Genomic DNA, 16541 nt, shown 5'->3' on the forward strand with positions numbered 1-16541 from the left:
TGAAATATGATGACAATATGTCATGGGTATGTAAAATATATTTTCTTTTACTGTGCATTTCACTTCTCTCCTTCTAGAAATCACCAGTACTAAACACCGGAGAAGAGCAAACCCAAAATCCATACACAGAGCTTCTGGTGCTGAAAAGACATCATGACATAGTGCGATTTCTAGTGAAAATAGATGAATACAGGTAAGAATACTATAGTGGTCCTGATGCTAGTTATCACTCCAATATTTTGTATCTTCTGATTTTATGCCATTCTGATATTTTAGGTGATAAGACAAGAGAATTTTGTATTAAATGGAAGGATTTTAGGACAACTGTTAGACTGTCATTTGTTCTATTTGCAATGTATGCTGTGAATCATACCTGCTCATTCCGACCTTTCATTGAGAACTCTTAATGTTTTATTTACGAGTCCCTATCCTGAATTCTGTTGAATCAGACTCCCCTTTAACCTATTGAGCAAGTTCAAGGTGGAACTTCTGGTGTAGGTCTGGATCAGTCTATTGGGAATGCAGCTTCAGGGGTCACTGAGTAATCCATTAGTTAGGATTCTGAGAACCCATGCTAACCAGTGTACCAAATAAAATATCTGCATTGGACTTCACAAGACTCCTTAACTCCTCTATGAATTGAGATGGGCAAGCAGTCCAGACCTAACTCAATGCAAGTGTTGTTGATCGTATCTAGGTACAGTCCAACATATTTATTATAGTCACAATAAAGTATAAATGTCCAGGCAGGGTTGTGTGTTACAGAACACATTTAATAAAATCCTGTAATGCCATCGTTCTTTTGCCCATTATGCCACCTCAGATTAGACCCAGCCATATGCAAATCATTCTTGACCCTGCTCCAGTAGGAACAGTCCAGCCCGAACTGACAATCCACGTCCTCTTGGAATTGGGACACATGCAACCCATTATGAGAGAACTGTCCCGTATGTAATTATGAATCTGTTAAAATCCAGTAGACTGGGAATCAGAAATTAACAGCTGAGCTAATTATTGCTTATTATGAGTTCATCCCATAAAATGGGGCATAATATGCAGATGTTGGTGCCTTTTCATTTTTTCAATGGCGTTTGCTACAAAAAAAGCTAGCGTGTGAGGTGCCACACATACAGGAATTTCATGAGTAACTTGTAATATATGCCATAATGTTCATAAAGCTCAAAACACCTGTATATTATAGAAGCAATACAATGCAGTATACATGTGTTAATACTTTTGTACCATTTATTTTATTCATTAGAGGTTGTGTTAATTTGGGTTATTTTAAAAGTGGGTCCACACTCCCTTGTCCAGTTCTGAAGAGGCCATAAACAGATTGCTGAAACGTGTCGACTATATATTAAGAGGAGTCCAGGTTGACGGTTGGAAAAGATCAATTGATTTAAGGACTGCCGGCCTAAGCCCATTGGATGTTCTGCATATAAACAATAGGCTATGGCTACAGTTAAGTGGACTATCTCTTGGCACATCTGGCTTAAAAATATGCATTGGGCTGTCTATTTATATGGATACGGCGATAGTGTGAGTGTTGTCTTAAAACTCTTAGAAGTATCCGTATAATAAATTTTGATGCATAGTATCACTAAAGGATGTGTCTGAACTTAGAAGTTTAGTTAATGCATTGTTTAAATGATGGTGGTCCATTGATCATTTTTCCTAGACAAAATGTTACTGATACCTGGCTTCATAGGGGGGACACTCAGTGAGTGTTTATATTTATTTGTGAGCTATCCCCTGTCCAGCATGGGGTTCCGTCGAGGTTTTGTTTTCCAAATATTGTTTTGTAAAAAAGAGCTCCATACTGGTTCAGCAAGATCAGCGTTATTTGCTGATCAGCTTCCTTTATCTAAGTTATTAACAATCCTTCAAAATTCCTGTGAGTTCTTACCTCTACATGCGTGGAGGAGATTAACCCAAAAACGGTCCAGCTGCTGTTTCTTTGCAAGTGGTAGCTCCTTTTTATATTTTTTCCTTAATGTTTGTGGGAGGTGATAATTTTACAGTCTCTGGTCAATTTTGTAGTCAGTAATATGCTTGGACAGGGATACACTTGGTGTGGAGGCATAATGTATAATGGTGTTTCACTTTAAAGATATAAAAGTGCTAACCAGGGGTTGATCTTTAGGAATGGGCCTAAGCCCATTGGATGTTCTGCATATAAACAATAGGCTATGGCTACAGTTAAGTGGACTATCTCTTGGCACATCTGGCTTAAAAATATGCATTGGGCTGTCTATTTATATGGATACGGCGATAGTGTGAGTGTTGTCTTAAAACTCTTAGAAGTATCCGTATAATAAATTTTGATGCATAGTATCACTAAAGGATGTGTCTGAACTTAGAAGTTTAGTTAATGCATTGTTTAAATGATGGTGGTCCATTGATCATTTTTCCTAGACAAAATGTTACTGATACCTGGCTTCATAGGGGGGACACTCAGTGAGTGTTTATATTTATTTGTGAGCTATCCCCTGTCCAGCATGGGGTTCCGTCGAGGTTTTGTTTTCCAAATATTGTTTTGTAAAAAAGAGCTCCATACTGGTTCAGCAAGATCAGCGTTATTTGCTGATCAGCTTCCTTTATCTAAGTTATTAACAATCCTTCAAAATTCCTGTGAGTTCTTACCTCTACATGCGTGGAGGAGATTAACCCAAAAACGGTCCAGCTGCTGTTTCTTTGCAAGTGGTAGCTCCTTTTTATATTTTTTCCTTAATGTTTGTGGGAGGTGATAATTTTACAGTCTCTGGTCAATTTTGTAGTCAGTAATATGCTTGAACAGGGATACACTTGGTGTGGAGGCATAATGTATAATGGTGTTTCACTTTAAAGATATAAAAGTGCTAACCAGGGGTTGATCTTTAGGAAACCTGTCATTAAGTATTCTAATGCCTGCTGCATTCAGCAGACTCAAAATCGATTCACCAGGTTTATCACGTCAATAGGTTTTTATTAGTATCCTGAAATGAAATGTTCCACAGTTGGTCTTGCAGAGAGGTTTGCTCATCTTCATGATGAAGGAAGAAGAGGTGAGAGCTCAAATATCCTGTTATTAGGAAGTGAGCATTAGTATATTATTTATGCTGGACCATTCTAATTTAGCTGCTATTCCATGCTTTATTGCAGAAGAGATGTACATGGCTATAATGACCAAGAGGTGCTGCTGGGTGCATAACCAGTCGTCTACTTTAGCATCCAATGCCCACTTCTCTCCGATATCTATTGTTGTAACCTTCCACTGAACATCAGTAGAACCAAATATTGGAAATCCCCCTTTGGCTGACCATGAACTTCTTATTTTGTCTGCACAATTTTGATAATCAACATCCAATCAATGACTTAAGGATCGTGCTCTATGTTTCCTATGCAATTGTAATTTGAAATTGATGCAGAGTATATCTTCTTCATTGGTCAAATTAAGTAGACTATTCACGTTACATGAGTAAATATTTAATGAGTTCAAGATAGAGCAAGTAATTATAGTATGCGAAAGCTGAGACAAATTTCTGTTCTTTTTTTACGTGTATTACCGTAGCAGGTAGTCCGCTCCAGTCCTAAATTGTTCCATTGAGACCTTCGGTTTCTAAGCACTATTGTGTGACATTGAGTAAATTGTTAAATTTTGCAGGCATTCAGATTTCTGAGGCAAGTCTTTTACCAAGTTGTAAGAGTCATCATGCCCTTGTGCTGACTTAAGATTTAATTTTAAATCTGGGATTTCAAATTCCTGCTTTGACGAAGGCACAGCCAGCATGGAGGGATACGCTTTATCTATATAATTTGTAAGTCTTTTTCCCCATTTTCTAAAGAATAACCTCTTTGAATAAATCAGTTTCGTGATATCTTCATTAGCCCATGTCAACAAGGTTGGTTCATTTGTAAAGGGGCCACTGGGGGAAGAAACGTAATGGCTTCTATATGGGTAGGAGTTATACTGAGCAGTTAATTATAGTAGCTGATGCTTAAAGAGTCTTGGTTGGTAAATGTTTAATCACTTCATGAATATTTTTTCCTCAACATGCTTTTATTTATTTAAACTTGGTGACCTGCACATTTATTCGCTCCACTGTTCAATCATTGTAAACTCAGGACCTACTAGAAATAATCAAGCACGTCCTTGAGCTGTTGAAGATGTTTGCTGGTTGTCTTGGGATGAGTTAAAGACTTGACAGACACACTTGTGCTTTAGAATTTAAACATGTCCTGCAGGGGCAGGGCTTTCAGCCTCTCCACCTCATGATTGTAGCAGAAAAGGCCTTCATTAAGTGGCTAGGCTGTGATTGCATTAATACAGCTTTTATGAGGATTCCAAGAAAGTGGATAAGACATGCATTAAAAACATCTGAATATTTGAAGGATGACAGTATAACCGTGTAGAAGTTAGTTCCATTCAGTACCATTCAATACTATGACAATGTGGGCAAAACATATTTTTGCTTCCACGCTATCAACTTCTCCAAAAAGTATTTGTAAAGAATGCTATAATAAAACAAAACAAGCACAGAGAAAGCCGAAAGGCTGATAGCCAATAGCAGATCTATTGGCTTTGCCAATGCTTTTTTTCTTTTTTGTGTTTTAAAGATGGCACAGGTTTACAGGATAGCTCTACTGACACCCTAACGTTTTCTAAAATCATTACATTTTAATCACATTTGTATGAAGCTGAGCAGTGGGATTCAGCTGGATGAACAAATTCAGTGGAACCTCACCACCATTATTAACATGCTCCCACATCCAGAACTCACCAGGACACCTAAGTGCGACTCAGCTCACATGTACCACACAAGCAATGGAAAGTACATTAGCTCAGCCGTTTAGAGTCAAAACCTGTTGGCTTTGCCAATACTTAGTTAAGTCAGCTTCAATTACAATAGCAATTGCACTGAAGCAAGAAAAGTTTACAAACGTTAACAAGTTCAAAGTCTTTGCTTGTGTAAAATATGTATTGTATTTAGTGTATCATATAGCTTAAACCATTGGTAATACCTTTGGATCTCAAAGGTGAGACCTATTGGCTTTTCCAGCGCTTGTTGAAAAACGTATGTGTACTCTTGCGAGTACAGCATTGCCTCAAAATTTATTAAAGCCATTAAACATGAATAGACTGCGACATAAAAAATACTTCAATCTCGAGCACAAACACTTCAGGGCCTTTGATGGAGAGCAGCTGACAAATTGAGACTGCCATTCTGGACATATACTTTCGGACTCAAGAGTATGATCCGTGTGTGTCAAGGTACTTCCAAGACATCACTTTGCCTCGAGATAAAGCCAGTCCTGGTGTAGAATAAAAGTGGAACAGAGAAGTCTCTTTGTCTTAGAGAGTTTACCTTCTGTCATAGTGACTATCTAGAGCAAGGAAGTTCTTCTCTCTTCCTTTTTGTTGCTTGTGCTTGTGTTCAAGATCCTCTTGATGTCTTTTTCCAGTAACCAATGATTTGCTGTGCTCATGGCCAGTATTGGCTTTATTATGCACCCACTGATGCCTACCCTACAATATGAGCACCGTTTTTCATAACGATCTACTACGTCTTGCTATATGCACCATTGAGGTTTACGCAGGCCTATCCTGTGTAGGCGTGGAGGTCGAGAAGGTCAGAATCAACCTTGTTTTTTCTTTTATTGCACCTATGAATTATTTATCTTGGTGTGTTTTCAGGGGCACTTGGGTCTATAATGGTAATTGCTCCTTTAAAGGTCCCTTTGGTCAGCACCCTCGTTTGTGGTGATAATGCCCTTTGAGCGTTTTTTGCTTACACACTGATCTCCATCACATGTGTGCCTGTATCCAAATGCCAACTCTGGTCATGTAACCAGTCTGAGTTCAACAATATCACAGTAAGGATGACTTATGCCAAGGTATATGGAAGTCCAGTGGTCATTTCTGCCAAGCAGCCATGCGTGCTCATAGCTTAAATTCGGCGTTTGCGTGCCCACGGACTTGGGGCAGTCGGAACTTCCACCAACCCTTAGTTGGGTGTTTACAGGTCAGTGCTTGTGCAAAACCTCGTGAATGTGTCGGGTATTTGGATGCAATTGTAAATGATCACTTACAACAATCCTGTTTCAGACTGTCCCGTCAGTTTAAGCCCAGATGCGGGCTTGTACCACATAAATCGTGCCATGAGATTGGAGTCAGCAAGCAACATCTGCTCGTTGTCGATACAAACATGGTCTTGGATATGGGCATATATCTTTCATGTATCAGACTGCATTTCAATACGTTTTCGTTGTTTAACTGCTTGTTGTTGTAACGCAGGGCCCAAGTGACATCCTGAGCCATTTTCAAAGATCAATAAAACCTTTATGTGAAATTCAATAGTCTGATATATATTCTGCCCGGCCTTTCTCAAGACCAAAGGCCTAACAAAGTTTTTTCAGTCGGATTTCGTTCAAAGAATTGCGCCACTAGCTGCAACCCTTTAACCATAATCTTCCTTTCACGTCAGATTTTTATGGGTCATCGAGTTCTTTTCAATTTATGACTGGCATCCTCCTTATCCTTGTCGACTGTTTCCTGGGGGTCAAGGTATGGCGAAATGAAAAGCAGAAAAATACATTTCTGAAGTCCTCGGGTGCCCCTTTGGAGTTTAATGGGTCAGATACTGGAGTATTGCAGGCCATTTTATCAACTGGCAGTTTAAAGAGGCCTCTTGCTAAAGCTTAGCCTTTCTGTCATCCACCGGCATCAAGCTCTCACTTCTTGTCCAAAAAATGCCAAACGAAAGGAGAAAAGGTTGCTCCCTGTTAGCCTTAGACACGATTTATTTATTATTTTCAAAACCAATCTTTGAGGATTTTCCACTGGTTGCTTTCAGCTGAGTTACTGTGTGGAATGAACCTCCTCCTGCAAATCTATCAATAAAATGATATTATCTGACTCTCTGGAGCATGGACCTGAGCTTACAGCAGAGAGAGGTGCACACAACGATCAAATTGAATACTAGTTTTCGTGAAAGTGACTTCAAAAAAAAGCTTATAAAGCATATTAAATTAAGCTGATTTTTTTCAACAAAGAAAACCATGTAGACTGCATGCTGATATAGCATTAAGTACACACAACTTTCATACATTTCCTTTGAAAACATATCGCTTAAAAAGAGCTAATTGAGTAAAAATTGGCCTTTTATTGTATTTTATAGTTTCTGCGTGACGTAGGCCATATATTAAATTCCAGATGGATTGGTGATTTTGATATAAAAGTACATAACTTTGGATAAACCCGAATGAGTGAAAATTAAAAAATCTCATGGAAAGGTACGCTAATCTACTTGCTTCAGGCCTGGTGACGTGCTTACCAGGTGCAATTTAGCAGCTTTGGCGAGCCGTGATTGCCAGATGCAAAAAATTAAATGTTGTATGAGGTATGTACCCTTTACTCCACAGTCATTACTTTGCATGACCTTTACACTGCATGTCCTTTATACCGCAGTCTTTATCATGCAGTTAAGTACGTATAGTAATTTATTTTTACCTTTACCATTTGGTATTTTCCTCCGCAGGCAAGTGCATATTTTTTAAATAACATTACAGAGGTAAAGGGACGTTATTGTGGTTTTACGGTTTGAGGTTGGGTAGAGGGTTAAAGGATAGGTAGAGGTTAAGGGATGTAAGGGTGATTTTAGGGTTACAGGGTGTGTGGAGGTAAGATGATGAGGGAGATTTTAGGATTAAGGGTTGAGTAGAAGTCAAGGAAGGTAAGAGTGATTTTAGGGTGTATGGGTGGGTATGGGGAAAAAGGGGATAAGGGTGATTTTAGGGTTTAATATTAGCTTGAGGTAAAGCGTGATTTTAGGTGTTAGGGGTGGGTAGAAGTGAAGGGGTAGGGTTTCAGTGGTTTTCTCATTTAAAACTGTATGTTTTAACTGACTTCCACCTAACCGTAACATCTCTTTAACCTTTATTTTTTTCAATGAATGTCTTTGTTTTTATAATGTAAAGTAAAATGTCCATCGTAGTGTGATGTTGGATACAGGGTCTGGCCTGCGGCCAGGCCCTGCAGCCAGCCACACGCTGGAGCCTAACTCCCTGCTATGCACACTCTTCTGCCTTGCCTTGCGTGGCACGTGGATGGCCACAGGGCCTAGTCTATGGCCAGACCTAGAGCCCATCTCCCCTCTGGCGAACAGCCATGCACAGAACACTGAGCAGCGGGGAGTTTTATGCACACTGCTGACTGTGTCACAATCAAAAGGATGTCCTTTTTAGTAAGGAAACATTCTGGCTTTGTCAAAAGTCACATAACTATAATCAAATGTATATTACTTAAATTCACACATTGTAAATATTAATTAAACTGACTCATTAATTATTTTGAATAAAGCTTTAAAAAAAGTGCATGTTTTAGAGTCTGTTCTTTTAACATTTTTCAAGGCACAAAGTGTAACCTTAGAACCATTAACAAGGGGTCTCTTCGCTCCAGCAAGCATGCTGATACAGGGGGGAGAACATAAAGGCGTAGAAGCATCTTTAAATTCATTTACAGAAACCATTTATTTCAAAAGCTTCACATGTCTATCCATAAAGGCAGGGAGGCTGGTTTTATAAAAAATGATTCATATTTGGGAAAATATCGGTGAGAGCAGCAAGTGGTCCTCTGGATCACTGCCTGCTCCTTCAAGAGTGCCAACAGAATTCACAAAGGCGAAGGTGTACTAAGGGAGCACCTTCACTATTGCGAATCAGTTACCACCCCAACTCCAGGGTTGGTAACTCCACAGTGGTTTGGGACCACAAGTGCAGTCACAAACCATTGGTGTATTCCTTTCAAGTCTGTAGTAGGAATGTAGCGCCCATTTGACTCGTCCCTTCTAGTCTCAATTTAGAAAAGACAGCAAAAGCCACTTTACAAGTCAGAAATAATTTCTGTCTCGGGAAAGACCTTTTGGTTATTAAGACATGTCCTTTTGTAGCTGCAAAACCTGTAATTTTGTGAGTAATCAATTTGGTGACTGGAAAAGAACGTTTGTATGTCTAACCCTATGTCTTCTTACGCTGTTAAGCTGTGCATTTTAAACTCATCATGTGTCGGTGATGACATAGCAAGCCAATTAAAATTATTTGGGAGTCATTTAAGAAAGTATGACTTTGGACAAGATAGTAGTATTCCATCCAGGGATAGCAGAACTTTGCAATAAGATTATATTTTTATTAGCGCTTTGAAGCTGCTGTATAACAGCATTACTGATATGCAAAAACAAAATATAAAATAAATATTGTACACTGATATAAGCGCGAAAAGAAATATTTTTACCCACTGCAGTAGTAGTAGTAAAACTTTTTCAATGTTTCATGTAAACCACAAAAGTGTACATAAAAATGCATAAAATACATAACATAGGAGTCATTAGCACTTGCATACCTCTATTACAAATAATAAGTACATAAAGGAAACAACAGAGCTTCTATGACAGGCTAAAAAGATCACTGCATAAAACCAGCTAAAAAGGGAAAAACCCACTCGTTTAAAAAAGGAGAACAGATGCTAACTTCCCATTAATAACCCAAGATAAAAAACGAGTCACATAAAAATAAATGGTAGGTGGTTTTTTAACATTTACAGGAAGAGAAAGGCTATCCTAACTTGATTGAAATTCATTGGCAAGAGGAATGGGCTTATAACTCTAAACTTCAGATGTTTGAATGTAGGGCATATTATGACAACACGCGGAGAGTCAGGGAGAAAAACATCATCACAATGGTGAGGCGGAAGATGTGAGACTTTGCACCAGGACCGCTTATGTGACAGAAGTTGATAAAACATGTTAAACCTAACATATGTCAGGTGCCTTCAATGGTAATTAAACATCTTCAGCAAATAGGGCTCCTTTCCCAGTACAGTTTTCACCATAATAAAATGACGCATGGAGCGTTTGTGAAGAGTCACTGCCTTGCGTTCGCAGCAGCTCTTTCATCAAATGCCTGTTCATGCCATAGAAGATCCCTCCTAACTATACTCTTCGGGTGAGTAAACAAATCAAGATGGCCCAGAGAATTAAAAGTTCTCCTTAAATAAGCTAACCAGGGAATGCTCAGCATACCATCCAGGGGCATACAGACCCGAATAGTAAGCCTATTGAGAGATAAATCCACTTTTAACCAGACTGACCACTAAAATAACAGGGCAATAAAATCAGTTATATACCCTGATCCCACTTCCTCGTGAAGCATCTCATAGGGGGTGCTTACAGAAACTTTGAGAAGAAATCTCAAAGTTTTTTCTGCAACCTGAAGCTAGGGCAAGAGATGTAACCCTGAATTTCACTGCTATAACTCGCCAGCGAGACACACTTGGCCTTTAAAACTTTCAGCTGCGCCTCTACATTGGTATGACCCATGCGTCTTGTCTAAACACCAAACAACATTAATTGCCACTTAAAACCTTGTGGTATTTTTCTTCAACAAGGGTCGCCAAGAGAATCTTGAATCCAAAAGGATCTCTAAATACGGAAAGTGCTCAACCCTGGAAATGGGGTGACCCTTGACTATGTAACTTTTGAATCTAGTGTTCCTAGGTCCCTCCACCATGATATGGGATTCAAGGTATCTCAGGAATGGTGCCCAGGATATGGAATCCCCTCCCTCCAGAAATCCGACTTATCTCTTCCACGGCATCCTTCAAAAAAGAAGTAAAAGCTCTTCTCTTAGATAAATTTACCTGAACTTTTGGACTATTGTAATATTATAACTTAATACCTCCTCCAAACATTTTTTTTATTGCACTCTGTATGTATATTGACTGCCTTGCATCGTCGCCACCTATACTGCTACTCTCTATTTTTTGGAACCTCTACACCTCTCTTTTCTCAAATTCTGTGTTTAATTATTATTCTTTTGCGTGCTTATTTCTCACTGTTTGTAAAGCGCTCTGATAACCGTAAGGATCTTGTTCGCGCTCTATAAAACTTTAAAAATAAATAAGGTGATTAGTAGTAAGATCGAATCCATCCATGTAAATGCCAAAAAGATCTAACTAACCCCCAGCTGTTCGAAACATGAGGACGGCATCGTCCATATATAAAGAAACAGGCAGGCGACAAGCACCTACCCTCAGGACATCCACTCCTGGATCCAGCAGGGCTGTGTCTAGACTATCGATGTAAAGAGTGAAGAGAAAGGGGGCCAGGACGCACCCCTGGTGCTCCCCTCTCTTCAGCTCCAGGGGCAGTCATTCCCCCTCCAAACCATATCTAACCAATGCGGAAAGCCCATCATGTAAAGCACAGCTTTCCAAACTTTTCATGTCGGTGACACATCTTTTGGACAATCTTCATCTTGTGACACGGTAATGCGAGCTCAGCGTGCAAGCCTGAACCGGCTAAGGGGGCTTCGGGGAGGGGGGGGGGTTCTCCCCAGAGAAAATTTTGACAAAATAGTGGGCAAATGGTGCATTATTAAGCAAATTTGAGAAAGTAGGAAGGTTAATAAAGCAATTGTGAATCAGTTCTTACAAAGACAGTGACAGGCAAAACTGGGTGTAAGCAAGGTTAGGTTTGTGCCTGAAACAAAAATATAATCATGCACACATTGACACATGCCCCAGTGATTTACGGCACAAAAAGGGGGGTGCATGCACTGCCAACCCTTTTAACCATGCACAAAGTCCGCCTGCTCCCTTGCTGAATATGAGTTATACAAAAATCAGTTCAGGAAGGGGGAATTGTCAGTGGTAAAACAATCATGCAACTTATCAGTCGGTCTCTGCGCATTGAACTCAGGTGGGACTGCTTTCCTCAGCGCAGCGCGCCAAAACGCAACAGAAAATAAGACGAGTCATATGTTTTTCCATTCAGCACTTTGAGGTAAAATTAACTGCATATAAGAGGTAAGGACAAATACATATGTCATAGGAATTGTAAATATCAAAATGTATGGGGACACAAAGTACAAAAGTGAATTTCAGCAACACACCGGTAAACTGATATAAATGCTCAGTCAAGAGTGCTTTTGTCTTTGCTGTGTGCCGTTAAGATTTTATTTCTCACTCCCTACCTTTGTGGGTTAATCAAGTATATTTGTTAAGGCATTTTGTAGTTTATTGTTTAATTATCTCGCAATCAGGTAGATTATGTAGATGCTTTTATAGGAATAAAAATAAATACCTTCTTACGGTTAAAATGTGATGGGGTGACAGTCTCATGTTACAACTACGCGGTACAAAAGGGGGTGGTGATGGACGGTGCATCTGAACCAATCAAACACTCACACCCAGTCAACAGATCTGGGTTTAATCTATCGCCGTTCTTTAGCCCACTCTGCCACCCCAGTTCAGACATGGCCATATGCCAATCAGTCTGACCCTGTGCCTCATGGGAACAGTCCAGCCCGACTGCCAAGCCATGCCTTCCCTGGACCGGAAACAAACTTCCTCGGACCGGTTTCTGGCATTTCAGCCGTCTTCAACTACAGCTGTTTTAATGAACTTGTGGTTAGGCTGTTTGTACTCATTTATGCAGGTAGTGTAGTGCTTGGGTAAAGTAATGTCTTCTAATCTTGTTTAAAAACATCTGTAGCAGAAGTATACATATTAGATTAAAAACACACCATCGTCTTCGCTGGCGCAGTTGCTTCAGACTAAAAACATAACAACTGCAATCTCGTATAAAAATTAATGACTTTCCAGGCTACCACAAGACATCACGCACAAGCCTGAAGCCTTCCTCAGTAGGGTGGGCTGCAGCCTGCTGGGAACTCCCCTCGCATTGGTGGCCCCTCACACGTCATCCAGCAGAGATTTATTTCACTTCATCACTGTGGTTTCCGGAAAGACACAAGGCCTGGGCATGAGGGGCGAACCTGCTATGACTTCTGTACACATTCGGGGAGCGGGTGAGGGCACATATGTGCAAGGCTGGCCTGGAAAAACAGCGGCATAAACGTAATTTTGCATCTATATCAATCATGCTAATTTGTCGATTTAATACATCTGCATTTATTAACTGAGGTATCTCTGATTTAACTTACTTAATTTAGATTTGTTGTGAATAGCTGCACCAGATGACTCTGCGCCAGCTCGTTTGGTTTGTGAAGGCGGGGTAGAATGTAAATATGCACACAATAAGAAGAAATATTATCCAAAAAGTGGGGCACGTGAATGTGGTTTGAGATAAATGAACTATAAAATAAAAAAAACAACAGGGGCACCATACAAATAAACGTGTTTTTCCGGGATGAATTATTCTGAGAAGAAGAGAAAACTTGAAGGACCCAGCCACCGAGAACGGTCCGCTGTGCCCTGGCAGGTGGCCCATTCAAGGACAGCCACAGAGTGGTTTGAAGGGCCGGAAGAGGAGAAATCTGACTAGGCCGTGGGTTAACCTCGTGGTGGGAGGAGAGATGGAACAAAGGCAAGAAAGTGTTAGAAAACGAAAGATAGATGAAGGATTTGCACAAAATCACACAACTGCAAATAATATTGTAACTTAAACAGGAACGATCTCCTGGGGCCTAAACAGAGTTTTAAAATGTCGAAGATTTACCTGGGGAGCGCTTCGTGGTCACTGTATTGCAAAGGGAACAAGGCCGCAAGCTCGGCTCACGCTCGCCTAACGCTTCTCCTTCCTACGCCATACTGCTTCACTGAAAGCAAGAGCATTCGCCCTAATCTGGCCGCTGACATCATCCTCGCGCGACACACCCACAGATGGGGGGCGACACAGTGCTGTGTCGAGACACGCGCTTTGGACAGCTCTGATGTAGAGCATGTAAAAGGAGAGCAGGGCCCATTCGAACCCCCTTGGACCTGAGCGCCGCCCAGAGCTGAGCTCTGTTGGCTCAGTCAAAGGCTGACCTTTGATCCATGAAGGTCAAATGGATCCCCCATCCCTTGCCCTGATGTATTTAGCAGTCAACATGAAAAGATTCAGCATCTGAGCCATGGTGCCCCGTCTAGCCTGAAACCCTTACTGGGCTTCAGAGAGAATGTTCTTGTCGATCACCACGAAGACAAGCTGTCCAGCAGGGCCCTACCTAACACCTTGCTGTCCAAGAGCAGAATGAGGTGATAACAACCAGGGTCAGCCCTGCTACCCTTCTTGAATATCAAGACGATGACAGAGTATTTACAGCTGGAGGAGAGCCTCCCTCTGGCAACTGCATTAAAATGCTGCATAAGCAAGGGGGCCCACAGATCCATATCCTATTTAAATAAATCACCCAGAATGCCATCGGAGCCCAGAGCCTTGCCCTCTATCACAGACAAAATGGCTTTCCTCACCTCCTCCCATTGCAGGCAAAGACCCTGTGATGCCACCAACTCAGGCGAAAAAACATCACTGAATTCAACATCATAAATTGCCCCAAAGTGATTCCGACACACCTTGGGGAATGGTCAGGCCCCGAGCACTCACTTGGTCGGATGCCAAAAAAGGTTGGTTCACTACCCTTCAAAACTCGGAAGAGTTGTACAGAGCACAGGCCCTCAACAGCTTATCCCAAAGTTCCCTCGTAAGTGACTTCTTCCTTTCACAACGAGCCTCGCAATAGCAGGCTCTGGCGCTCCTGACTTCCTCCCCATCCCAAGGCAGCTTGTCCAGGGCAGTCATGAGAACTCTGTGAGCCTTGATACATGCCTTTTCAAACCATCTTCTGGGTGGGCTTCATGTGGGGCAGTAAGTGCGTTCTTTATGTGGTTAGCTGTGTTAGCAAAAGCATTCAGGATATTCAAATCAGAGGCCCCTCGTCCAGTGGCGGCTGGTGACATTTCAAAGTGGGGGTGTGTAAAAGTTGGGGATGACTTTTACCTAACAAGGGAGCGAGCCCGACTAACATAAGGGCAGTACATTGGCGTACCTAATAAACCTAAGCTGTACCTCATGATTTTCTTTTTTTCAGTTTTATATACAGTGCGAACTCAGCCTAGGGGCATTGTAGTGCTGTACAAGAGCACCAGTTACATTACACAAAGTCAGATTCGTTTTTCAAGACACAGGGAGGGATATTAAGTTATTTTCCCAGAATCATCACAGGATGTTGAGACAACGCCGGAACGTGTATCCCCAGTTCTAAAGTCGGCTATATATTTTTCATTTGCGGTACATAAAGCAGTATACTATCAGTGAAGACTCTTCTTTAACGCTGAAAACTACTGTCAGCAACAGTGCGAGTGCCACATCCAAAACAGGAGGAAGGTACAGCACAAAACCGGTGCCCGCTTCTCTGGCGCACACTCACACTAGCACTAGATCACTTAATACAATTATATTGCACAACAGGCGCATAGGTCTACCCCTCCCAATAATAACATCTCACGTCTTCTCGTAACCAATCCAATTCGACCAACACATCCCTTTTCAAACACTTCAGTAATTTACCACAACTCGACAATTCCACAAGGAAAATGGAAGCGAAGCACATATTACAAATCTACTACCTATTATCTCCGGGGGGGGGGGGGTTGGAAATGGGGTCGCGACTACCTGAGGGGATGAGGGGGAGGCGGGAGGGGTTTGGAAACAAATATATATAAAAAAATTAAGTAAACTTACCGTCCGGTCCGGAGACTCCGTCCCTACTCCCGCCGTCCTGGTTTTCAAGTCCTGCAGCACGTCATCAGGAAGGCTGCACAGCAGGCAGCCTCCCTCCCTTCCACCGCAGCCAGCGCTGTGATTGGTTCGGCCGGCTGCCCTACCCGCGTCATTTCTCTCTGTATGCTGCAGCATACAGAGAGACAGGGAGAGTGGGAGGTGTTACTCGAGGGCAGGGGGGAGCGGCTTGCCTGCTGTTGTTAATACTGTCTGTTTGGCAGCCTCTCAGGCTGCCCAAACAAATAGTATTAACAACAGTGGGCAAGCCGCTCCCCCCTGCCCTCGAGTAACACCGCCCACTTTAAACCAGGAACTTCTGCTTTCTCACCGTGCGAGAAGGCAGAAACAAATGGTAGTTATTACGGCAATAACTACCATTTGTTTCTGCCTTCTCGCACGGCCAGAAAGCAGGGGGGGCAGCACCCAAACGCCACCATGGAGGAGCCCCCATCTAAGCAAATGTAGAAGTCCTGATAGAAGGTAAAAAGTAAAGAAAGGTGGAATTCCACAGGAATCACCTTAGCCCACTTAAACCTTCGCCCCTGAGCAACAGGAAAAACCGGTTCTAAAATAAGAGCACCAGGCCTAGCCTCGGACACAAACCATCTGAATGAGGCCAGCAGGGGATTATAGTCATTTAAAGGGTGCATCATTACCTTAATGTGGATTAAAGAGGCGAAAAGACAGGAAGAGGCTAAAATATAATCAATAAAAGAAGAGCCTGTCCCAGCTCCCTTAAAGGTCAGGAGCTGCAAAACATTACAGGAATCCCACCTATTTAGAAGGCTCACCAGAGAATAGTCTATAAATAGGGAATTGAACCTACAACCTAGGGGCATATATTTCAGATAAGCCTGGTCACCAGTTGGCAGGGTCATTGTCTTGCGTCAAATCCCCATACAAGAAACAATTTGCACAAGGGTGTGAAGTGTAATCATCTATCAAGAGGAGTACGGTAAAGCCAGAATACATGAAAGCAATACTACTGAGGAAGTGACT

At 41.6% G+C, this 16541-nt stretch overlaps 1 protein-coding gene across 1 annotated transcript in view; it reads left to right on the forward strand.

The window, feature by feature from the left end:
* Positions 1-16541, forward strand: part of WDR41 (WD repeat domain 41) — a 497424-nt gene that overhangs the window by 55757 nt on the left and 425126 nt on the right. Inside the window, exon 2 of the mRNA XM_078675219.1 lies at positions 78-193. Within this exon, the coding sequence (XP_078531345.1) occupies positions 78-193 (116 nt within the window). The remainder of the gene's footprint in view (positions 1-77; positions 194-16541) is intronic.

This window comes from Lissotriton helveticus, chromosome 2_1 (assembly GCF_964261635.1).
Source record: "Lissotriton helveticus chromosome 2_1, aLisHel1.1, whole genome shotgun sequence".
Lineage (NCBI taxonomy): Eukaryota > Metazoa > Chordata > Amphibia > Caudata > Salamandridae > Lissotriton > Lissotriton helveticus.